Raw genomic sequence first — 26,915 nt, forward strand, 5'->3', positions numbered from 1 at the left:
CAATTTTTATTTGTGCAGCTGTATTGACATTTTGTTATAATTCTAAATAATGATATATCATAAAGTATATATCATTACATCTACCCCAGTTTTTTTTGTTGTGTGTCCTCACACCTATACTTAATACATGATGCAGAAAGAAAAAAAAAAATTATATAAAAAAAAATAAAAAAAAAAACTAAATTTTTTTTTTTTTTTTTTTGAACTAAAAATAATTATCTGACATTTGTCATTGTGTTATGCATTAATATAACTATTTATTATATTTATAACTTAAATTTAAACAAATACAATGATATTTTTGTAAAAGTAACATTTTTTTGTATATAGGTATTTATTACTTGACTTATAGCTTAATGATACAATGATATAGCAAGAGTATACTTATTATTACAATTTTTGTTTTATATGACTGTGTTGCGTGTATGATTTTATTAGATTGATGACCTTTTTTCGTTTGAGTGTGGCATAACTTGTTGGTTATTTTTCTTGTTTGTGTTGAATATTTGTGCATTTTGGTTTTTTTCTTGGTTTAAAATTACCAGTGATTGTAGTTGTTCTTCGTTTTTTTGTTGTTGTTGTGTTTTGTGCATGTTGTGCATTATGTAATGTGTGATGCTACTAAAGATGCCTGCTACTAATTTTAGGCTCCATCCAAAAGTTTGATATAACAAGGATATATTTAGGCCTGTGTTGATACACGTCAGGATTATTCGCCATATAAAAAATATTCCTAGAAGGCCCGAAATAAATTCTCCAAAAACCGTGAACCAGCCCCACATTTTTTTTAGCTTGTTGTCAACTAATTGGCTAATAATATTTTCATCGAATAGGGAATTTAATTTTAGTGTTTTGTCTATGGTTGAAAAACCCATGGTTTGTCGTGCCAGATTTTTTTGAGATGCTTCTATCTCTTGCGGAAGTACTAAGTATTGTTGAAAAGCTTTCATAGTTTCGTAAGTGTATATTCCCGCCGTCATCAGGTGTTCAGGACTTTTATAAGTCCATGTCCACTCTGTCGACGGTTTTAAAGTTTGAGGTCTTTTTATTTCGCTTGCTTTTGATGTTATTGCGAACCAATCACCGTCCAAGTAAAAAGCAGATGGTAGTAGGTGATTACAGTCTATTTCTGTGCCATATTTTTGTAATGTTCTAGTTTTGGGAGCCATAAAGTATGATTGGTTGTTGTACGCCACTGGTAGTTCGTTATAGCATGTATCTTTGTATAATATTTCAACTTCGACTGCTTTACATTTAATTAAATAAATGATTTCACCGGCCTTGATGGCTGTGAAACCTGGGCCTTCGCCCATTATATATGCAAATTCAGAGAGACTGTAAGTGGCTAAGCTTAATTTTTGTATTAATACTTTCCTTTCTAATTCACATTGTTTCTGTAATATATCTGTGTATAGCGCCGTAATCGATGATTTGAAACGATTCTCTATGTACACTAATTTCGTGTTGATGTATGCCATTAAATCTGTATTTTGTGGGGAGATAGTTTTTGTTTTAAAATGGCTGAAAAATAGTGGGTCTATTAGTATATTTAGTTGTGAATGTTCTGTTTGAATTACCGGTATGTGGCATGCATATGTTTGTTTAATGTCTTTGAGAGCAAAGACTATTTTATCGGATTCGACCAGATACGTATGTTGGTTTTTATTGTTATTCGATGTGACGATTGATGCTGGTCCGTCATATAAAATTGCGAAGTCGTGAGAGTCGCAATCATAAGTGTTTATGTCCCATATTACTTCGCCTTTGTAAGCATCGATTCCGTATTGATCTGATAGTTTAAATAGGGTACCAGTTGGAAGTATTAAAGTATCTTCTTTACTGTTGACTATTGCTATTCCGGTGGTTAATATGATTTTGAAGTTTGCTTGTACAATGACATCCTGCCAAGTACCCTTTTCCGATGTAAAAGTGGTACCTCTACAGTTTCCGTTCTTGTCTATAAATCCCGCTACAGTGGTCGAAAATAGTTTTGTTTCGTTGATTCTTATGCCTGTTATTACTCCCCCAAGTGGTAAATAATAAGTTTGTCTTTGGTGAATTTCTGAACAGCGTGCGCTGCCAATTTCCGTTATTTCTGTAAAGAATCCATTTTCTACCATTTGTGCATCATCCATCATTGAACATCGAGTTATAAGATAATTTGTTGTTATTGAACATGATTTGTATGGAATTGAATAAGTTTCTGTTTTTTGTAATAATTGAATTCTTGAAATGGGTTGAACGTTGATTGTATTTGGGATGTCACAAAAGTCAACTTTGAGACTGTTGAAAGCCGTTATATTTATTTTTGGTGCATTACAGTCATATGCAATGAATCCTATTGTTTGTTGAATCAGCGTGAAGGTGATTATTGGCATGAAGTACATCTTGCTATGGCTATATTTTAATGTATAACATAATATTGTGTTGGTTACATGGTTATAATTTGGTTACAATTATAAAAAACATTCACAATGCAATACAATTTTTGAATTAAGTTAATTTGTTAATTTATTGTCCTACTTAGAGTTTAAGCTATTTATTATCTTAATTATATTTTTGTGTACATGTAATTTCATTATTAAAGGTTTTGCATGAAATAGTCATGATAATAGTAATAGTTATAATTGTGACAATTAAGTTGTGATTAGTATAATATATTATTCTATAATAGTATAAATGAAAGTATTACAATTGTAAAAGGGTGTTACTTATATGGCTAATATAATACTTCTTAATATATATATATTCTAATAATAAATGTGTAATTTATAGTATATAATCTTAATTAAGTAGATAATAATTGGTTATAGCTAGTATTTACAGATACGAAGTAGAAATATACACATAAGTCTATTTGCATAAGCATATGTGATTTTTTTGTATTATTATCGGTGGATGTACGGTTTCATCCTTCTAACATGAACTATGTCGTTAGTTATTTTGTTGTTTAATTTTAATTGAACTTTGTAATTAAGGTCATTTATCTTGTTAATTATTTTAAATGGGCCTCTATATTTACTGGCGAGTTTTGGAGATTTCCCTAATTCATTGAATGGAAATCTGATTAGTACAGAGTCTCCTGGTTTGAAAGTGATAATTTGATGAGACTTGTCATGGTATTTCTTTTGTTTAGCTTGTATATTTTTTATCGTTTGAGGAATTTTATTTCTTATTTCGTTTAATTCTATTAATGATTTTTTTATGTCGTATGGTAAATTATTTGAAATTATTTTATTATCTATTGGAAAGTATGGTTCAAAACCATGCATTAAGTAAAAAGGGCTGTATTTAGTACTTGTTTGTGGTGTAGCATTATAGCTTAACGTTATGTATGGTAGATAATATGACCATCTATGTTGATTATCATTGTCAATATAATTTTTTATTGAGTTACAAAGAACGTCATTAATTTTTTCTACGAAACCCTGAGTTTGAGGGGAGTAGGCTGTTGATAGTACTTGTTTGATGCCTAAATTGTCACATACATCTGATATCAATTTGTTTTTGAAATGAGTACCTCTATCTGATGATAATTGTCTAAAACAGCCCCATTGGGATATTATTTGAATAATGAAATTTACAGTTGATTGAGCTGTAGCTGATTGTACTGCTTTCGTAAATATATACTTTGTATTATTGCATGCGGCTACTAATATGTATTTTTTATTGTTGCTTGTTATTAATGGTCCTAAATAATCGAACGTTAGTCTGTCCAAAGGTCTTTCAGATAGCGGGATTGGGTTTAATTGACCTATTGGCTTACCATTTAGTCTTTTATTTATTTGACAACTATGACATGATTTTATAAAATTAATTGTGTCTTTATTCAGTGTGGGCCAGTAATATTTGTTTTTGATTTTGTGTATTGTACGAGTTATACCTGTATGTCCACCGGTTGGTGAGTCGTGATATGATTTCATTATTTCTGTTGTTAAAGGTTTTGGTATTACTAATATTAAAGTGTATCCTTTTGGTGGAGTAAATTGTTTGTAATACAATAAGTCGTTTTCTATTGTGAATTGCCTAGACTTTCTGCGTATATTAATAGGTACCTCTATGTTATTTAATGCTTTTTTAATGTCCGCACAAAAGGTGTCATTTTCCTGTATTAGTTTGATGTCATAAATATTAAAGGGTGGGTTGATATCGTTTTCATTGTTATTCGTTAAATCTGTTGTATTATTTATGTTGTTGATTGCATTCCTAGACAATGCGTCGGCTACTTTGTTTTCCTTTCCTTTTTTATATTTTATTTCGAAGTCAAAATCTAATAATTTTAATGTTAGTCTAGCAATTCTTGCTGAAGGTATTTTCAGGTTATTATAATATTGAAGGCTTATGTTATCGCAGAATACTGTAAATTTTCGTCCCCATAGATATTCCCGGAAATATGTAATTCCAAAACATAAACCTAATAATTCAAGGGTGGTAGATGAATAAGTTTTTTCAGAATTTAGAAGTTTTCTTGATGCATATCCTACTGGGTGTAATGTGTTATTTTCGTCATATTGTTCTATATATGCGCCTAGCCCCATAATGGATGCATCTATTGTAAGAAATACATGTTTTTCATTATTAAAGTGTAAAAGTAGCGGTTCTGATGTTAAATATTTTTTTAATAAGGTGAACGATTTTTCATGTTCGTCCAACCATGTGATTTTGTTTAAACCTGTTTTGATTAAATCCATTAAGGGGTTTGCTATTTTTGAAAAATCTTTGATATGTTTTCTATAATAAGAACACATGCCAACAAACGATCTGACGTCTTTAATATTTTTTGGTGTATTGAATTCTGTTATTGCTTTAATGTTTGTGTTAAGTGGTTGTATTCCGTTTATTGATATTTTATGACCCAGTAATTCAATTTTATTGTAAAAGAAGTTGCATTTTTTTGTTTTAAGTGAAAAATTTTTTTTGTCTATAATTTTGAAAGTTTCGCGTAAATTATTTAGTGCTTGATCAAAAGTTTTGCCATATGATGCTAGATCATCTATGTAAATTATGAGTGATTTATAAAGTAAATGTGAAAAAGCATTATTGAGTTCCCTTTGAAATATAGCACTACTATTTTTGAAACCCTGTGGTAATCTAGTGAATGTCATTAAACCTAATGCAGATGTGAATGCTAGTTTATATTGATCCTCCTCTTTAACGCTAATTTGAAAAAAACCATTATTGAGGTCAAGGCTAGAAAAAAATTGTGAACCTTCCAAAGCTCTTAATAAGTCTGTTGTTCGAGGGATCGGATATTGGTCACATTCCACTTTTTCATTTAGTTCCTTATACGATACTACTAAGCGATATGATCCTTTTTCTTTTTTTTTAACTAGAAATGCAGGAGCAGCGAATTTAGATATTATTGGTTTTACTATTCCTGCTTCTAAAAGTTTGTCAATTTGAGTTTTTAGTTCTTCCCTTTGTTGTGGTGATATTCTATGAGGTGCATTGAATTTTGGTTCACTATAATTGTTTTTCATGTTTATTGCACATGGTGTTATATTGGCTGGTTTTAATTTAGATGCATCTGTGGTAAATATGTGTTTGAACTCTGTTAATAGTTGTATAACTTTATTATGTTGTGTGACATTTAAGTCTGGTGATATAGAAAATGGCGTGCCTTCATTATCGGTTAATTGTTGTTTAGTGTTACTTTCTTGTTTGTTGTTGATGTAGTTTAATATGTATGAATCATTTCTATCCAAGTATGTAATATTATTGTCATAGTTGTGTGTGTTTAAATTTTTTTGTATGATATTATTTTTGTCATGTTTTGAATGTAATTTATCTATAATGTTCTTAAGGGGCGATATTTGTTCAATGTGAATGTACTCTTTAGGTATTTTATTCGATGGTTTTAGTGTCTTTGTTCCTGGTATCCAATGCGAGTTATTAACATAGTATAACATTATAGGTTGCCTTTTTTTAGTTCCGTAAATAATTCCCGTTTTATTTGTGTCGTTGTATATATAAGTGTCATGATTGTAATAATTTGCTATTGATGCTAGTTCGTCATCAGACCACCAATAGTTTGGAAGCATGGATAAATTTAATAAATCTAAAAGGTCAGCTATAGTTGTAATGTTGTTTGTTTTATTGTCATTTAACGCGTTACAGATAGCGTATATACCACAATTACCGTCACTAGGAACATTTTCCCCGGGTTTATAATCATAAAATGTACTGTTTACTTGTTCATTGTTTGATTTAATTTCTATTTGGTTATCGTTTTTATCGGTTTCCTTCCTGTTGACATTTGATATGTTTTTTTCTATATGATATGACGTGTTGTAGTTGTTTGATGATTGAGGGTCATTATAATGGCAGATAATTAGTTCGATATTGGTATTTGAAAATTTGGAGAATAAAAGTTGCTTAATAGTAGACCAATCGAATTTGTCCAGACCAGTGGCTAATTTGGGTATCGCTAATTTATAATGTTTTAATTTGAGTAATTCTATGATCAAATTACTTATTGCTGTTTGAATGTCAATATATTGAGGTTTTTGATAGTAATATTGCTTAGTAATAAGATACAAGATTAATCGGTTGTTAGTTATTATTGGTATAGCGTCACCGACATTTATATTTAATTTAGAAAAGATATCAGGAAATCTACCGTATTTTTTACAAATTTCTGCCGCTAATCCTTTACGCATTTTCAGATCAGCTGAAACGCAATGTGCGATAGCATACTCTTGCGGGACTTCTAAAATGTTTTTAGTTATTTCTTTAATGTTTTGTGGTTGTAACTCATTAATGTTATTTAGATTTATATTTGAAAAATATAATTTTGTATTTATAATGTTATTTAGAGTCATTATATTATTTTCGTAATCTATATGAGCATTATTTTTTGTTAAGAAATTATTTCCTAATATTAATGTACTCGAAAGGTCTTTTACTATGTATACTAAAATATAAAATATGTGATTCTCAATAGTTATATTAATGTGTGTTGAGCCAGACACCGTAAGTGGTTGGTTATCAGGTCCTACTAAATTAATGGTTTGATTTGAAATTGTTTGTTTGTTTGGTAAAATGTCATGTTTTATACAGCATATATTTGCTCCGGTATCTATAACTATTGGAATTTCCTTTTGATTTAATTGTCCATAAATATGTAGAGTGTTCGGGTTATTGGAAATTGTTAGTATGTTATTTTTATTTGTAATTGTGGCTGACTTAAAAGGTGGTACGTCATCAGCCCTACAGTTTAACCTCAGTTTAAGTTTTTTGAATCGATGTTTAATTTGAAGCATTTTGTAGCCGTATGGCCTACTTTTTCACATAATTGGCATTTAATGATATTCCCGTTTTTGTAAAAACAGTCTTTAGTTTCGTGATTTTTGAGATTACAAATTGAACATTGTTTTATATTTTTATTATTTTTATTACAATTTAATGCAGTGTGTCCTGGCGTGTCACAGAGTTGGCATTTAATATATCTGTAATTTGTTTTTTTAAAACAATTATTTGTTTCGTGATTATTTAAACCACATATGTCACATGTTTTGTTTGTATGATTAAAACTATTTGATTTTTGTTTTTCCGGCATAATGAGCGATTTTTGAATTATTTGTTTTAGTTCTTTAATTTCATTACTAATTTTATTTTCTTCTGTGATTGGGTTATTAATTTGATTTAATTGATTTTGTATTATGTCAGACCTAATTTCTGAGGGAGTTTGAGGTATATGACCTGTGATCATGAATTCTATCATTTCATATTTTCTTACGTTTTCTTTTAATTCATTTAAATTTTTGTTATTCATAATACCTATGTATCTAGCAATATTTGGTCTAAGCCCTTTCATGATATTACGAACTATTTCCTCTTGTGACATATTTTTATCTATTCTCCTACATAAAGATTCCGCCTCATTAATGTATGAAACCGTAGATTCATCCTCTAATTGTTTTCTTTTCTCTAATATTAACCTAATCATTTCGGTTTGAGCAATTGGTTCAAATTCTTTACGTAAATTTTCTTCAAGGTCTACCCATTTAATATTGGCAATGTCATCTTGTATATTATCAAAAAAAGTTAGTGCAGGTCCCTCGAGAAATGCTGGGATGTATAAAGTTTTGTCATTGTCTGACCAACCATTTATTAAAGCGGCTCTATTATATTGTTTTAAAAATGAATCTACGTTGTCTGATATTGAACCCGAAAATTTATTTGGTTTAAAATAAGGTCTCTTATTATCAGTCATGTTTACTTCTTTGATATTTATAGGATTACCGTAAAATGTTAGGGAATTTATTGTCAAAAAATCACTTTCTAGGGATTCTCCTTTTAAATAATTTAATAATCTATTTTTCAATTCAACCACTGTACCGGTTGATATTAAGTTTCTTCTACTAAGTTCTAGAATTAGTCCTTCCTTATTTAATTTATGAACCCAGGATGTTTTAACCTCAGAGAAATTTATTTCGGGAAATATTAAGTTATTAAATTTAGTTGTGTTGTTAGGCATAAAAGTGATGTTTTATAATGAAGTTTGATTTAATAGTTAATGGAAATATGATGTACCTATGATGATTAATGTTAGAATAAATTTATGTTTATTAATATATTTTATTGATTTGTTTATCATTAAATATAAATAAAAAAAAATATATTTGTTTTTTATAGCAAATTATATTATATAATTTTTTTATTAATATATATATATTTAACTTGTTTCTCAGCAAGTTATTTTGTAAGTTTATGGATGTTTGTTTATTAGCAAATATTATTATACAATAATTTTTTTTTATTTAACTTGTTTCTTAGCAAGTTATTTTATGAATTTATGGATTTTTTTGTAAATATTATAATATAATTTTAATTAAATTGTTTAACTTGTTTCTTAGCAAGTTATTTTATAAATGTATGGGTATTTGTTTATTAGCAAATATTATAATATAATTTTTATTAAATTATTTGACTTGTTTCTTAGCAAGTTATTTTATAAATGTATGGGTATTTGTTTATTAGCAAATATTATGATATAATTTTTATTAAATTATTTGACTTGTTTCTTAGCAAGTTATTTTATAAATGTATGGGTATTTGTTTATTAGCAAATATTATGATATAATTTTTATTAAATTATTAAGCTTGTTTCTTAGCAAGTTATTTTATAAAGTTGTGGATATTTGTTTATTAGCAAATATATGGTTTTATTATGTTATTATTATTTTTTGTTGGCTCAGTCAGTACAGTATTATAGTATAGTATAGTCAGGATAGTATTTTAATTTAATTGTATTAATAGTTATAGTGTTTTTATAGGTATTGATAATTGTAAAAGAAAAACTCTCAGTTTAAAAAAAAAAAAAAAACTGAACTTGTGTTGGGCGCCACTTTGTAATGAGTTAAAAATAAATAGGTAACGTTATTGAATAGAAAGGTATTTCAAATGTTAATTTATATTATATATTTTTAACTCATCACTTTATAAAGAATATTACGGGGGATGGGTGCGAGAGTTTTACTTTCCAAATAAATAAATGTTTTAAAATGTTTGTTATATATAATTTTTACTTACCTTTCGAAGAACTCACTGGCATCGAACTGTATCTTGTATGATCCGGAGTACTGTTTGAAGTTGATTGACCAGAATAGTGATAGGTATATCAAAATGTTGTAAATGGATAAGTCAGTAAAAGTAATTACAGTAAATTAAATTTATTTCTATTTATAAAATCAACACAGAAAGTTTATAAATTATTAAAAATTATGACGTTGGGTGAGCTACTGAATAACTGAGCGCCGTGTTGAATGTCGTGTGTGCTTTTATAGATGTTGATGGCTGCCGACGTTCGACCTAACTCATTTCCGTGATATTTTAAATAAATTGTTATAATATGTACTAGATAATTAATGTTTATACAGCTGCAAAGATTATAATTATTTACTGTCCAAAATCTAAGAGTGAGTTGATTAATAGTAATTTATTTAATGTTTATACAGTAGTGTAAATAATGTTCTATTTAATTTCTTTAATCTAAAGAGTGTTCAATAACTAAAGATATTTTATTTTCCAATTTTTATTTGTGCAGCTGTATTGACATTTTGTTATAATTCTAAATAATGATATATCATAAAGTATATATCATTACATTAGCTACTGTATAAAAACAATATTATTATGTTTTAATTTTATTATAATATTTGTGTCTTTCAGAGCACTCGTTAAAGGTCTTTTAACCCAAGAGATGGTTGATGACTACGATCCTGCCCTTATGTTCACCATTCCACGTTTGGCCATCGTATCTGGTCTGTTATTTTATCCCTACATGTCGCCGCTGTCTCTCGATCAAAACGCCAGTGATATGTCCGATATGTTCCGTCCATTTAGAGTGAGTGTTTAGTGTCTACGTTGTGCTTATTTTGTTACATACTGAATTTCTATATATTCGTATATCGGAGGTGTTTAATACAATATGGCAATATTAAGTACAACCGATAAAAGAAAAGTTTTTTCTGTGTATGACATAATACTTAGTTAAATCCCTTTAACTATGTTAAACGTAGAAAAAGTGACGCCGCAATATTTTTTATAATATAATTATAAAACGCCTATGATATGCATATATAGAAGTGACAACTTTAGATTTTGATTTGTTATATAATGTATATATTAATGTATTACTTGTTGTGTAGTCGTTATTAATGAAAATCAGAGAACTCCTTCTTACCCTGTCTGATAATGAGCTATTAACGTTGGAGAGGATGTTGTGTTCCTCTGATGAGGTCAAGTTCGACGAGAAGTTGTCGATCAAAAACCAACAGTTATCGTAAGTATATTATGTTGTGATTACTCCTGAATAATATAATTAGGTATTCGATAATATTTTGTGTTTACTATATCCATTTTCGTTTCTACAGTTGTCAGGAAACTAGTGACGAAGACTCCGAGTGCCTTTCGTCCAGTACTGCAGAACTGGTCATGGACAACAGCATTAACACTACTCCCACCACCGCCACTCCAGTGACGACTATTGAACACTGTGGTACGAAAGGATTTCCACCAACGCCACCGTCATCTCCGCAAGACATGATCAACAACAACAGTAATCGCTGCAACCCATCGACTAAACGTGGATCTTTTGGATCAACGATCATATCGACGAATAATGCCGTTGATATACAGTCGGATAACGAATCAAAAAATCCGGTGGGTAACCGGCAGCAACTGCAACAATACGATTGCGGTGGTTTAGAGTCGTCATCAGGTTCAATGCCAGACGCAGACCTCACCGAGTCGCTGGCCACAGCTACAGAAGCTCTGACGGAAATCTTGGTGAAGTCTACGAACATGGAACGTGAGATGGGTAGAAACAATGGTGGCGGTGCGGCTGTGGTTGTGGTGGTGGTCCAAGACGACAATGGTAATGAAAATGTGCCGTCACCACAGCTTAATTCTGCTAAACAGCTCCATGCCACTCCAAATGTGTCAAGTAGTTCAACACAAACAGAATGTCCACCATCGAGTTCTTATCGAGTGTGTTGCTGTAACAACTGGAACCGATGGAAGTCGACTACAATAGACAATAAGAGAGATCGGTCGTCCTCTATTAGGTGTCAGTCGCCATCTGGTGTCAGAGGTGGTGGTGGTAATGGTCGTTGTTGTCATCACCACCACAGGAGAAAAAAGACAAACACCACTGTTGCTGCTTCCAACCGTTGTGGAGGTAATGAGAGTTGCAGCAGCAGTAGTAGTGGTGGTGAGACAAAAGCCCGCGATAAAGTCACTGTTGTTGCTGCTGTCTCGACCAAGTATACAAAAAGTTGGCGGGAATTGCGCAAGGCAACTAGCTCTGATGGAAAACGATCGGCGGAAGTGGTGATTTGCCGATTGCAAACAACGGGCTGTTGCAATACACCTAGATGTGGTGGTGTAAAACCAATGTAAGTTTTCTAAGTAGACTTTGTTTGACAAAAAAAAAAAAAAAACTGACTAGTAAAATTACTATGAATCAACTTTTATTCAAAATAAATAAAATTTAGTTTATATATAATATGCTATGATGTTTGTTATATTAAAAATATTGAATATGTACATATTATATAGTAGAACAGTATATTAATATTGATTAGAACAAAAGTAATTATAATTATTATTACATAGTCAATTAATTATATTTCTTAGCTATATCTGTAACACACACCGTATCATATATTATTATATGTGCAGAGGTTATACAAAATGGGTGTCTATGATATATGGTGTGATTAATTTTACTGTGATTATCCTAATTGTATTTTTAAATTATAATTTTTGGAATGTTAAAGCAATATGCCGTTATACGCTAGTAAGATAGAAAGAGATAATACATACAGGTATAACATCCTCTTAATACTTAAAGTATATTAACTCTAGAACTACTTGTTTGAATTTTGATTTTGATTCATCTAAATATTCAAAAAAAATCATCTGCTCAATAATAACTAGTAAAATTAGTACTTGTATTCGTTTATATGTATGTATTGTAAATTTGTATAGTTTACAGGACAATTAATAAATGCCTTAAAAAAATTTAAGTATTTTAAAATAATATAATAATATAGTTTTTTGGTGTACTTAAATAAGTACCAAAAAATAAGAATTTAAAAAAAATATATAATTTAACTATAAAAATAGTGTAAGGAACGTTAAAAAACACTATGTATATTATTCAAATTTATATTTTGTTAACAGTTAGCAATTGTATATCTTGTGATGTGTGCACTATGTCACTGTATGGTATATTTTTAACACTACAAAGTTTGTAATACCTAACCCTAAAAATTATATAGAGTATTATAGCTTATTAATTAAAAAAAAAAAAACACTATTTGTTATTTGGCAGTTAATGTATTATACTAATTTTTATATTAAATATTTTTAAACCACCGATATGGAAGTAATTAATATAATATAATAATTATAATATGTGAAATATTAAACATAATTATTTATTATTTCTGACAGGTGTATTATGAAAGTGTTATTTGTATTATAAGTTTTGCTTTTTACAAATATCTACATTGAAAAGTACCTTTTTCTCAAATAATAAAATAATAAAATGTTAATAATTATAAATAATTTAACAATGATCAAATTATAAAAATATAATATAATGTTGTAATTATATGTTTTATTACTTTTTATGACATATTATAAGTTAATTTAATATATGGTTAGGTCAGGTTAGGTACGGTCTTAATGTAAATATGTTTTATTATTATTTTTTATTATTATAAAGATTTTACTTGGTAGATAATATTTATAGAGTTTTAGACAATGCAATAATTTTACTATTAAATGTAAATATTAATACAATTCACTCCAAAAACAAAACTGTGATAATAACTGTTGTATTACATTCTTTAGGATCAAGAAACATGAGATGTGTTCAAGCTGTTCTAGTTGTACGACTTCATCAGCAGATGAGAGTGATGAGAGCTTAACTGACAGCACATCAACAGACAGTTCCTGTAATTATACGTTACGTCGACAGAAAGCTCGTGCTAAGTTCAGGTGAGAAAGAACTGCATTTTTAATTATTATTGCATATTATAATATAGTTCTTGGTTTTTTAGATCTGATGAAGACTTGTTGCATCGGTTGTTTGTATGTATATCAGGAGTGGCCGACCAATTGCAGACAAACTTTGCTGGAGATTTACGTAATATACTTAAAGCAGTGTTTCTTATGTCTAATTCTAATTGTGGCAACGATAGTCAACAGAATTCTGGTTTGTTTAAAAGTGTGCCATTGAAATATATGCATTTATTTTTTAATCATGTTATTAATAATTTCAGAAATAATTCCGGTTATGAACAACCCAGCTGCAGTAATAGATATTGAAAATGGCGAAGAGGCGCTTGTATGGAGAGGTGAAACCATGATTAATGATGTTTTATCCACGTCTACAGAAACACCACCACCTTGGGTACCTGATAACGAGGCTCCAGTGTGCATGTCTTGCAAAGCTATATTTACTGTGGTCCGAAGACGTCACCACTGTCGAAATTGTGGCAAAGTATTTACATTACTTCTTCTGAATACTAACTTTGAAAACTTCTCTTATTTCTCAATTGATTTTTTACTACAGGTATTCTGTTCTCGGTGCAGTTCCAATTCTGTTCCTTTGCCTAGATTTGGGCACTTGAAGCCAGTGCGTGTGTGCAATCGTTGTTTTATCTATCAGGTTACGCCATTCACACTGGAGCATTCAATTGGGCCAGTTCCAATTGTCTTGCAATCTTAATTAATTTTAGTCCATCAAGTTTGTGTGGTTTTCCCCTCCTCTCACCATAAATCCTCTTCTCCTAAACATTCCAAAGAGATAAAGAAACATCTTTATTTTTTGTGTTACCATTTTATTCTAATTGACTGTTTGTTTCTTCCCTTATAATCTTTTGCTTTATATTCTTTTTCCCCCTCGAATATTCTGTTCCTAACAGTAATAATATTAATTAGTTGTATGCAAATAAACCATTGTCTTGAAATTATTCAACAATTTAACTTTAATGAATGCATTTGTTATATTTTCTTTTATAAAATTAATTTAATGATAATATTATTACATCTAAAAATTATAATATCGATACTGATTTCTGTTATTGGTGTGTATTATAATGGTTAGTCAAACAATTCTATTATGAATACAAAATACGTTTTTGTTTCTGATACTAAGATAGCTGCTCAATAATGTTTTATGCCCACATTTAGTCCGATTGTCTTGAATTTTATCATATTTTATTTCTAGAAATAACAACACTGTTATTACCTAATCATTATTAATATATACTATCATACGAATTGATAGATTACAATTAAATACAATTATTATTATTATTATTATTATTATTATTTTTAATTAGTTTATAAAAAACAAACTTAAGTTTCCTTTTTCAATTATTATTTAAATTATTTGTTGTAATCATACTAACAAACTTTGTTCACTTGATCTATCAATATTGTATTAATGATCAAAAATGGCTGTGGATTTTATTCTTAATGATCATTGTTCTATAATATCAAATATCAATACACTATATTGTAAGTTATAAAAATATGTATTAAACATTTTTTAGTTTTTCTTTTTCAATAAGTTTTAAACTTTAGTACCATGAAAAAAAAAAAAAACTGATTGAGGATAATAAGAATGGATAAATTTAATTATATACTGTTCAAAAATGGATATTAAACGATATAAAATGCATTATGTATGCATGATTTAATTTATATATTAAAAAAAATTAAAATACCAATCATTGTGATTCGTTAAAACATTCTTTTGTTCTTAAACTTAATCTCTGTGATAGTTTTTACATACAAATATGATTATTTATTTTCTGTTCATAATTATTTATTAATTTAAATATTCATTATTACGTTTGCAGATTATTATATCTTACAGTGGTAGTGTATTGTAATAATTGTTGTACTACTAAAATATAATTAAACTATTTGAAAATAATTATGTCAACAAAATTGTATTTGTCCATAAACATTGTTGCCAATTCATGTATAACATTGATCTGCTTGAAATTAAATTTAAAAATATCATTAAAGATATTATTCTAATTAGAAACTTGTTGTAGCCAAATTTTGATAATAAATTGTAAAATGTTGTGTTCTATTGTTTGTGCTAATAACAAATTGTTTATAATATAGAAATTGGTTTTTTGAACGGTTACTTAGTAGTATGTATCTTTTGAACATATGGCATTTTGCATTTAAGTGTAATATGTTAAACATATTTTTTTTTTAAATATTTTGTATGTGCAATACATTTTTATTTTTAGTTTATGATTTTTATAAGATAAGTGTTTGAAATATGCATTTAGTGTTGCATCACCAATCGTTTTGGTTGAAATCACTGTTCTTGTATAGTTTGTATGTGAATATGTCAAAACAATTGTGTGTTGTAAACTTGATAAAAAAAGTCTATTGTATTTTTTTTCATACTATAACAATTAAAATTATTGCCAGTCATTTTTTAATTCTCCGCACTATTTGATATAAATATCTTTGATCCTTATTCCTGATTTTATAATTGTAATATTTTATAATCAGTACACGGATGCAGATTCAGAATGTACAGTTCACTTTTTTCCAGAGTTTTTTTAATTATTACTTAAAAGATAAATATTTTTATCCAATATGGTAGTAGCTACAATACTACATATTCAGACAAATATATAAATCCAGATAAATATAATAAATATTTATATTTTGCAAAATCTTTTATACGTATAATATCTGTATAAGTTTTATATCTATTATTATAAAATATAATTAATATTAACTCCAGTTGATAACAAACAATAGTATAATTAGATGAAATCTAGATAATTTTGTAGAAAGAAAGGAAATTTGTTTCATGTTTTTAAACTTAAATCTAATGTAAATAATATATAATATTCATTTAGTATGCAATCTATTGGATCATCTGATCTACCCACATTTTAAATTGTAACCTATTAGCCACTAGGTAAACTAGGCAATTAGGTACCAATTTTTGTTTGAGGAATTATTGGTTATATTTAATGATAAAAAATATATTATAAAACTATTAAATAAATAGTTTATTAAAAAAAAAAAATATATATTATTTTATTATACAATTAATTTATAATTAATTATATATTATGTATCTGTATGGAGAAAAAAAACTGGAGAACTCATTTTGCTGTATTGTAGGTGTTTAGTATACTTAATTATTGAGCACTTACCTTGGTAGTTTATTGCAATGGATTGTTAAATTTTAATGCAATGATAAATCAGATGAACAAACTATTCGGAGCAGAGACAGCTTGTTTTCCTAACTATATTTTATTTTGTATATAATATAATACTTAACTAATACTACCTACCTATCAGTTATCAGTAATAGGTAGTTGCCAATGTACTCAAATTAGTTTTTGCTGAAAATATCGCATTTATTTTATTATTATTAAGTTTTTAAACGCTTAAACTGTAAAACGGTATGATATGGTATAATGTATAAATAGGCAATATCTAAAACTCAAAATATTGTGTACCTATTAAAGTACCTATTGCAAAATAATATGGAAAAATAGGTACATACAAGTTTTCGGCAATGCTTTTAAATTACAACAGAATATCTAACTAAAATTTTTATTTATTGTTACTTAGGTACCTATCTAACTTTATAAATTTCATTAACATATTAACTTAAAATGTTTGTCGAACAAATTGTACTTATATTTTTTAGATTTTTAGGTTAGGTACCTTAAGAACTTGAAGATATTACATTTTCAAGCTTTAATATTTAAGGTATTAGGTAATAGGTACTAAACATTTTATAAATTATAAATTATTGAATAATTTTCAAAAAAAAATACGTCTATGTGTTTTTAATATGTTAAATTAATTATTTGAAAAAAGTGTGGTATCTTGTACCTACCTATTATATTTTCAAGAGTTTTGATCAAGCCTAAATATTTTTAAAATTAAATTATGTATAGAAAATGGTAACATAAGTTATAGTGAAATGTTTCAAGGTTCTAAAGTTAATATTAAGTTTGAGAAATTACTGCAGTAACCATTTTATATTATTCAATGACAATTTATTAAATAACAAAATATCGATTTTAAAAAATTACTATTTAATATAATAATATTATTCTTCATAAAACATAATAAAATGGTACAAGTATATACTTACATATTGAAAACATGATTTTGAACACTTTAAAAACCAATAAAAATTTGTATTAAATTACATTTTACATGTACATAATACTCTAACCTTTCTTTTGCATATGTTTTTATGCAATTTTTAGATTCTGAACGAAGTGATGAATGTATTGATTTTACAATGATGTGTTTTTTTTTTGTGTGTGTCTTTGTACTGCATAACTTGTCAAAATAATGTTTAAATTTCAAACTTTGGGGGTGGGTGGTTTCCGATGGCAAAGTGAATATCCTTAGTGCATTATACAGGTCAAATGTAAACATTTTTCAACAGTTTCCAAAAAAATCGAGAAAAACTAAAAAGACGTGATTTTTTTTACGTAAAACCAACTTGTCTTTTGATCAAATCGATTTTTTGATAAGGTTATAAGTTATAGCTATTATAACTTATAACTCAAAAACTAATCACCGTAAATACTTGAAATTTTCATCTACAAATGTTTATATTAGTGTTATCCATATATAGTTACATTCATTAAATATTTCAAAATATTTTGTCTATTTTTGAGTTATTTATAGACAACTGAATTTTTTGATTTTTTTGAGAAATTTTTTTTTGTAGTGTCGATAAAAAAATTTTGGGTGTCTAAGAAAGCTTGAAAATTTAATACAAGGTTTTTTAGGATTTGTTTTTATTGTAAAAAACATTTTAGTTACCACTACATTTTTTTTATTGAATATATGACGTGTACCTAAATATACTTGTTATAAATAATAGTATAATAATAGTAATAATATAATTATCGAATTTAAATTTTATATATACATTTTAAACATACTATTAAAAAAAATGTAAACAGATTCGCAACTTATTGTAGTTAAAAAAATGTAAGTCACAATTTTTTTTATAAGTGTTTATAGTTCGCGAAAATTTGCAAGGAATTTTGTAGTTGAAAAATCATAATTTTTTTTATGTTTATATCTAAGGTTAAAAAATTCAACACTAAGTTTTTCTTCGAGTAACTATAGAAAAAACTCAAAGTATCATTATAGGAAAAATTTTAAGTGCGTTTGAATTTTAAATACTTACGAAATCGCTTAACAATAACGATTTATCCTCTAACGATTTTAATTAATATTTGTTACTATAGGTAGGTACTTAAAAAGTATGTCGTTGATACTTGAAAATTTCACCAGTTATTTAGATTAGCATTTTATTTACATTATTTAATATTCAAAATATTTCGTTTATTTTGATGCTATAATAGGCATTTGAAATACTCGTTTTTGTTTAGTTTTTTTTTTTTTATATAAATATTGATAAAATTTTTTTGGCCAAGTAAAAATACTTGAAAATCTTTTACAAAGTTCCTCATAAGTTAGTCTTTTACTCTTATAGTGATTAAAAAATCATAAGAATACATAGGCACAATTTTTTTTATTAGCTTATTTTATTAGTTCATAAATATTGAAAAATATTCGTCAAAATCATGAATATTTGTAAATTATTTTGTAGGTATAATTCATAAAAATGTTTGTATAAGTAGCTAAGAGTTGAAAGTTTAATACAAGATTTTCCATAAGTTTAATTTATTATAAAAGAACTTAAATTTTGGTGTATTCAGGCAATTAAAACAAACCACCTTTTATACCAACCACCGGAAATTATATCCTAGGCTGACGAATCATCTCTGTTTAGAATCGTTTTTTGTATACAATGTTACCTATAATTGGATTCAAATTAACACTCCTATAAAATATAATAGTGAACCAGACGGCTCCTAATGTAGAGCAGAGCGGTATCCACTTGATCTTGCTTTTTTAAATGCAAATCTATTTGGTTAAGATACAACGGTTGTAGATTGATTTTTTAGATTTACTATAGATTGAACGAAAAAATTGTCATCATAAAAACGAGTATCCTTTAAATCTTATTTTAAAATGGGGAACAACAGTATTATAATTATATAACAATAATTTATTTCATTTAAAATTGTTAATTTGTACTTAATATATTCATTTAATATTGATAGCATGTTTTTAATCTGCAGTCCGCCACGCAACGATATTAGATTTATTAACCATATTAACACAGAATAGAATAATTACCTAATAATATTACCTACCTATTTTAAAATAAACTAAGCGGTACCTACTAAAGTAGTTGTAAGTAATATTAATACAAATTAACAAATTGTATTAAAACTCTTAATCTTAAAAGTATACGAGTATATAGTACGGGGTGATCCATTTGTAAGAATCTCATTATTTCAAGAAACATTAAGGTTTTTGAAAATATTTTTTTTTTAAATAATTTTTAGTCATGACAAAATTTATTTTTGTAAAATAATAGTGCTGTACAACTTGTTTATAGTGGACCATTTTATCGGAAACAATAAATGTTTTATATTTTCAATATTGATTTTCCGACAATATTTTAATTTATAGTGCAACGCCAATGCCAATTATTAACATAAGTACATTTTTTTTAATTATGCCTATTATCACACTTGTACCAAAGATTAAACGTACTGTTCAATTATTATAATAAACATTGTTTACAAATATATTTAAATGTGGTACCTGTCGCACTATGCTGTACAGAAATCGTAGTCGTAAATATTATCAAAACCGTCGGAACCTATGTAAAACAAAACATAAATCGGTACGCAAATTTGTTATAATATTAAATATTTGATTAAAATCAAAAATATGGTAGTTTAATAGTAATAATATTCATTAAATAGTTCTAAACAGTAGACAGATACCTAATAACAATTCATCATAACTTTTTTTTTTGTTTTGTTAATAGATTTGTATCAGTAGGATCTCCAATTTTCAACACTCTGTGTACATAAACACATTGTACATATTATATTGTGATTAATTATTTTTAATTATCGTTTTGATGTGGGTGTTTGGCTGCCTAATTATGCATTACAAAATATTATACTGTTTTGCATATGTTGGTTGAAAACAATATCATCATAAATTGTATAAAATAATAGTATACTGTGTTTAGTGATATTTAATCGAATTTAAAAATCTGAGATTGGGTACCTATGTGTAGGAATTATTAAAATCTATAGTCTACAAGAACATTACCTGTATAATATTTTCGAATAGTGCCTATATCATATGATCGATAGGTATTAGTTATGAGTCTATGATTAATATTATGTATAAAGCTAAGCTCTGCTTATCGCTTGTTTATTACTTAAGTGCTTGCTTACCTATTCAAATAAATATTTCGGTGGTATATGATTGCTTACATAGCGTAGTTTCCTACCTTCTGCGAAATTTTAAGAAAGTTAAAACATTATTTCTATGACCTATGAAAAGTCATAAATATTGTGTTTTACTGGTGTTTAATGGTTAGATTCATTTTGTTAGCTTATCTGTTCATAGACAAAACTACTTGATAAAATATTAAAATCCACGAGATAGTTAAAATTACATATAACACTAATTACACTGGAACGTCTCGAAGATAAAATTGTCGCTTTAACTCTTTGGCAGTTAATAATCTTAATTACCTGTTTAATAATGTTGTTATATAAGTACAGTTACTATTTATTTATTTTTTATTCGTGTACCTACCTATTGTTCCTAATTTTAAAATAAGTGTAAAATCAATAATTTTAACTAGCATAATTAAGTAAAATATTATAAAATATAAAATAAAAAATAAATAGCCGTACAGGAACTGAAACCTAAAATAAATCTTTGGAATTAGTATTGAGTAGTTAAACCAACTCTGTGTAATTAAATTTTCCGTCCCCTATCCCCAAAGAAAAGTACTGGCATGCCACTGATTGCTTGCCTTTGTTCTATTTAGTATTCAGTATTAATAATGATGGTTACGTTTTAAAATAAAAATGGTGAATTAACTGTTTAAGACGTTAGGTTAAAAATATTTTTCTATCTGTGAATTTTATAATTCAATCAGGTTAGGTTTTTGAAAAATTCTGAGTTGTAATTGCTAAAGTCATCAGATATATTTTAAATTTTAATAAAAAAAAAATCAATAAGGATCACTGCACATTGAATTCACTTTTTCTAATGTAGGTAGCAAATATGAATCACGTCCCAATTACATTTGTTGATGAGGAACGTTCTTTTATAAGAGTATTCTTCGATTAAACCGTCGCAATTTTTTACTTACAAACATTCAATAATGTGTTTTTTATCATTGCTTTGTTCCGGAACAATACCTATTGTTTTATATACCTATATCATTAATTATATTACTTTTGTTTACAAAATATATTTTTTTGTAATATTAACAAATTTTGCATTATTTATTCTATATTTTAAGAAAAATTGATACATACCTATATGGATTTTTTTATTACATTGAAATTCGTTTCCTAATTAATAATTATGAATGAACCAGTGTAGGACATAGGTACATATTAATTTTATGTTATAATATTTATAATATTGTAATACTTAGTATATATTTCCAAATGTTTTAGATTCTAAGTAGAGCGATGAATGTATAGATTTTATCATGTTTTTTTTTGTATATCAGTACACGACTAGATGTCGATAAAATGGTTCGATTTTCAACAATGGGGTCATTTTGGACATCAAATTAATCTAGTTTGTACTTTGGAGAGGTTAAACTTAAAAATTCATAATACTTATTTTTATAATTAAGAAAAACAAACAAACAATTTAAGAAAAACGTGAATTTTTAGCAAATTCAATTTTTTTTACTAACGTAACTCAAAAACGGATAATCCTTGTAGAAAATTGAAATTTTCTCCTACTGTTTTCTATTTACATTAAAATTTTAAAATATTTTAATGTAGTACTATGTATGTCCTTTTTTCAGTTTTTTTTTTTTTATATAAAATATGTCGTTTAATAAATTACTCGCTGGTCCAAATTTCTTGAAAACTTAATAAAGATCCCTTAAAAATTAATCTCATACCTGTATAAAAGTATAAAAAATATGCTTATGCACACGTTTCTTTTATATGCATTTTAAGTTAGAATTATAACGAAATTCATCAAAATCACAAAAAAATATCAAAACATTTTGTAAATAAAATGTTATTAAAACTTTTGTTTTTATAACTAAGTTTTGAAAATCTAATATAAAATTGCTTTTAAGTAGTGCACGCAACAACAGTAAAGTCTAATAAATATAAAAAGAAAATTATTTTTTGTCGATATTTTTAGTTTAAATTTTTACAAAATTACGTATTTTAATGTTGGATGACGTATAATTGTAATTGAAAAAATAAAAATAAAATTTCAAGTGGAACGCGATAAAAGGAAATAACTCAATATTTCAATATGTACAAAAATATTAATACACTAGTTCGAGTTCAAGACTTTATATGTATATATATATTTATTCTACATAAATTAATTCTAAATAATAGTTTGATTAATTGGTCCTTGGACAATTTTCTTTTTAAATGGCGGTTTATAAAATTTATAACACAATTAACATCTTTCATATCTAAGCCTCTAACAGCAACTGCAGTAGCAACCAATATTTTCATTTTATTGTTCTTAAAATCTCTTAATGCTTGTTCTCTTTCTGGTTGTTCTCAATCGCCGTGAATACTAATAATAGGATAATAATTTTCACTTAAGAGAACGTTATACCCTCATGTGTTGTCTCTGTCTTATATACGCGTAACATAGTAAAAAACTGTTTTGCGCGGGACAACTTTACTCCCTCGATATTTTAATCAAAACAACCAAAATTATAAATCTAATCGGGAAGAACTTAACTTGTATCATAGCGTTTTAATTTTTTTTGATAACATGAGTACAATTAAAGTTATCGGTTTGAGAGCTTTAGGTTTTTTTTTCATTTAGTTATTAAAAATTATTGATTACCACTATCGAAAAAATTAAAACACTACAACACAGGTAAAGTTCTTCTCAATGCGATTTAAAATTTTGGTAATTTCGATACAAATATCGTGTGAGTTAAGTTGTCCCGCGCATAACTGCAGTTTTTGACTATGTTACGCGTGTATAAGTCAGAGACAACACATGCGGGTATAGCGTCCTCTTAAAAATGCAGCGATAAACAAGGGCGCCCGCAGAAATTTTCAACGGGGGATGGCAAGGTGTATATTATACATATGTATATAAAATGATAGGTTAGGTTAGGTAAAATACTGTAATAGGTATTTTTTGATAACATTGGTAACAAAAGTTGGGGGGGCATGACCCCTCCGGCCCCCTCCCTGCGGAGGCCCATGGTTATAAAGTAAATTTCCTAAGTATTCTTAAACTTAAATTAGTTCTTTTTTTCGAACTTGGAGTCCTCTGTTATTTCTTATTTAACATCTTTACAAGCACCTCCAATTTCACCCACCGCGACAAATACATAGTTTGGCTTTAAATAAGCTTTAGATAACTTTGAATATCATCTGCCAACGTGTTTGTCTGGTATGAATATCCACCATTGTTTCATGATTTAGTATTTTCTCAGTATCTGGTTTGAAATCCATAGCCAACATTCTATCTGCTTCATCTAACACAATAAACCTTAATGATTTAAATGATATGTATCCTCGACTGACAAAATCATTCAAACGTCCAGGTGTTACAACTAATATATGGATACAGTTAGCAAATGTATTCCTTTGATGTCCTGTTGTAGAGTCACCATAGATAATTGATTGTCCAATACAAGTTCCATAGATCAATTTGAAGACAACATCATGGATTTGTATAGCCAACTCTCTGGTTGGTGACATAATAACACATCGAGGTTCACAGTAATCCCGATCAAAAATTAAATCTTGTGGTTGAGAGAGTAAAGTATGTACAGATTGGCAAAACAAATGCAGCAGTTTTACCATAACCAGTTTGGGAAATAGTCATCATATCTCGTCCATTAATAATAACAGGATACTTTTGGATTGGAGTAGGTGTTGTATAATTGCATTTTACCAACTTTTCTATTAATACTTCACGCAAACCTGAACTCTTGAAAGATTCAATATGTTTAGAACCTAATCACCAATAACTTTTACTTCAATATTTTCATATTTATGAAAATTGCTGCCAACCCCAATTCCATAATCATCATTTTCTTCAATTTCTGGAGGTATATATTATGTCGGTCTAGACTCTAGGCTTATCAGACACTGGAGGCTGAAGATCATCACCACCAAAATCGCCACCTTCCTCTGTATCATTATTTCGATCGAAATTTCTAGGAAAGTCTATGGAGGATGTATTAGATATGAGAAGATTTGATTGATTAAGTAATTTTTTATGGAATCGTGTATATAGTTTAGACTTAAAATGATTGGTCGAAGATGGTCTTATATTGAGGTCATTATGAAGGATTTGATTACTTAGATTTAGTGGGAAATGGTATTTTGCACCAATTTTATTACTTTTAATTTGCTCCACCAGTAGGTACATTTTAGTACGTATGTAATTTGCATAATATAACGTGTATTTTGGGCCACACCACGGCATATGAAGTCATCATATGGATGTCTGAAGTATATAATATGTTGTAGAGTTTGAGTACAGTACAAGAACACTTCCTTATGGAACTCTAGAATTAATACGATGGTATTTAAAACAAGAGTCGTCGAGGGAGCCTTTATAAGATGAGTTGTAAGAAAAGATAGGTAAGTCAGGAGAAATCTGAGTTTGTATAAAAAACCAAGGTGCCATACTCGATTTAAAGCAGTACAATATTTACGAAGACAATTTCATTTATTATTCAATTTAGATATTTTAAGCGAAAATTTGAACAAAATGATGTACTTTAACGTGAAATGACGATGTTAATTATTTTGTTGAAAATCAAAACAACTTTTAGGTTCATTATATTATTATGAATTTTACTATACACAATAATATTTTTGATTTATTTTAAGACATGCAACTTATATATTATAATTATTAACTACCTGATCATTGGACGCAACTAATCTTTATTTAACTTTTTTATTTACGAATAAAGGATGAGAGGTAATTCTTATATTTTGGGAGGCAACTAGTAGAACATACACAATCGTTATAATTGTGAAAAAAATCCTATGCAATCATAACTCACTTAAATATTTGTCTTGAATATATAATGAATATAATTGGCTTTAATAATAAATTGATAGGTAATAAATAATACATATATTGAACTCGTATATTAAAGTAGGTACCTAAAATAGTATAAATAATTATATAAAATATTAGTTTTAATATACAAAATGTACGTAAGTACTTCATATATACGTATAAAACGATAAGTTCGTCAAAAGATCCAAATTGAGGCACAACATTAAATTTATATTTTGAACTTTAAATCATGATAAATGTAACCGTTTCTCGTATTAAATTATTGTTTGTTTTGTAATTTAATGGTATCGTGAACATTGTTTCACTAATGTTTTTCTTTTTATTTCTACTACTTGATTTAAAACATCTGTTCGTTTTAGGTATCGTAATATGGCAAAATTAAAAAAGGCAATCGTTTTACTTTCACCAGTCAAAAGTATATTAATTTATATGGACTCTTAACAATTAAATAGTTAACACAGTGTACATTTTAAGCATTTGTTTCTTTACATGTTTAAACAGAGTAAATAGATTTGTGATAACGCAATAATAGTCAACTCTAATAAAGTTAACTTTCTGATGAAAACTATCGTATTCCAGGAAGAATTGAGCTTTAAGAAAAAATGTAATAAAGCCCCTAATGAACACTTTACTGTGTGAATAATTCTAGATTAAATGTGTTTGTTCAAGTATATTGTATATAGCCTGCTATAAAATCATAAATTACAAATAAAGTTCAATGTTTGGCTTAAAGTTATTATGATACCATGTTATAGGTATCATATTATTATTATGGTGTGTAAAAAAGATTTTTCGCTAAGAAGATGATCATTTCAATGTCTCAACGAGATTCAGTTATACTAACTTATAATATTATATTATAAGAAACTTATCAAAACTAAAAAATGTAATCATTTACGAAGTATACTTTTAATTACCGTTATTATATCTAACTTTAAACCTACAAAATATATTAATTGGCATATCGATATTTATAAATTTTATACCTTTATGGATTTCGGTATATTGTTTTATACTCAATTTTATTGTGGATGGGTGTACAAATTTAAAAGCGTCGTCTCAAAAAAATAGTAATGATATACGTGCAGCCAAATAAATTTTTTAATTAATAATTTTTTCGGTGTTAACCTTTAGGTTAACCTAACCTTAGGTCAGCGCTATAAAAATAAAATGTTTAGCCAATTCGATATTATGAT

General features: G+C 27.4%; 1 protein-coding gene, 1 long non-coding RNA gene and 1 pseudogene across 2 annotated transcripts in view; 2 read left to right on the forward strand and 1 right to left on the reverse strand.

Moving 5' to 3' along the window:
* LOC114131375 (lateral signaling target protein 2 homolog) overlaps window positions 1-15,986 on the forward strand; it is a 31,215-nt gene extending 15,229 nt beyond the window's left edge. Inside the window, exons 5-11 of the mRNA XM_027996569.2 lie at window positions 10,174-10,348; window positions 10,653-10,786; window positions 10,878-11,900; window positions 13,366-13,512; window positions 13,575-13,729; window positions 13,797-14,017; window positions 14,090-15,986. Of these exons, the coding sequence (XP_027852370.2) occupies window positions 10,174-10,348; window positions 10,653-10,786; window positions 10,878-11,900; window positions 13,366-13,512; window positions 13,575-13,729; window positions 13,797-14,017; window positions 14,090-14,245 (2,011 nt within the window). The 3' untranslated portion in view covers window positions 14,246-15,986. The remainder of the gene's footprint in view (window positions 1-10,173; window positions 10,349-10,652; window positions 10,787-10,877; window positions 11,901-13,365; window positions 13,513-13,574; window positions 13,730-13,796; window positions 14,018-14,089) is intronic.
* LOC126549491 (uncharacterized) lies at window positions 1,418-9,508 on the forward strand. Its single transcript, XR_007603608.1, has 2 exons — window positions 1,418-1,566; window positions 8,476-9,508. It is a non-coding gene; the product is annotated as an uncharacterized LOC126549491 (long non-coding RNA).
* A 4,439-nt stretch (window positions 15,987-20,425) lies between the features above and the next one.
* LOC126551622 (ATP-dependent RNA helicase vasa-like) lies at window positions 20,426-25,053 on the reverse strand (annotated as a pseudogene).
* Window positions 25,054-26,915: the final 1,862 nt, after the last annotated feature.

The sequence above is a fragment of the Aphis gossypii genome, chromosome 1 (assembly GCF_020184175.1).
Source record: "Aphis gossypii isolate Hap1 chromosome 1, ASM2018417v2, whole genome shotgun sequence".
NCBI lineage: Eukaryota > Metazoa > Arthropoda > Insecta > Hemiptera > Aphididae > Aphis > Aphis gossypii.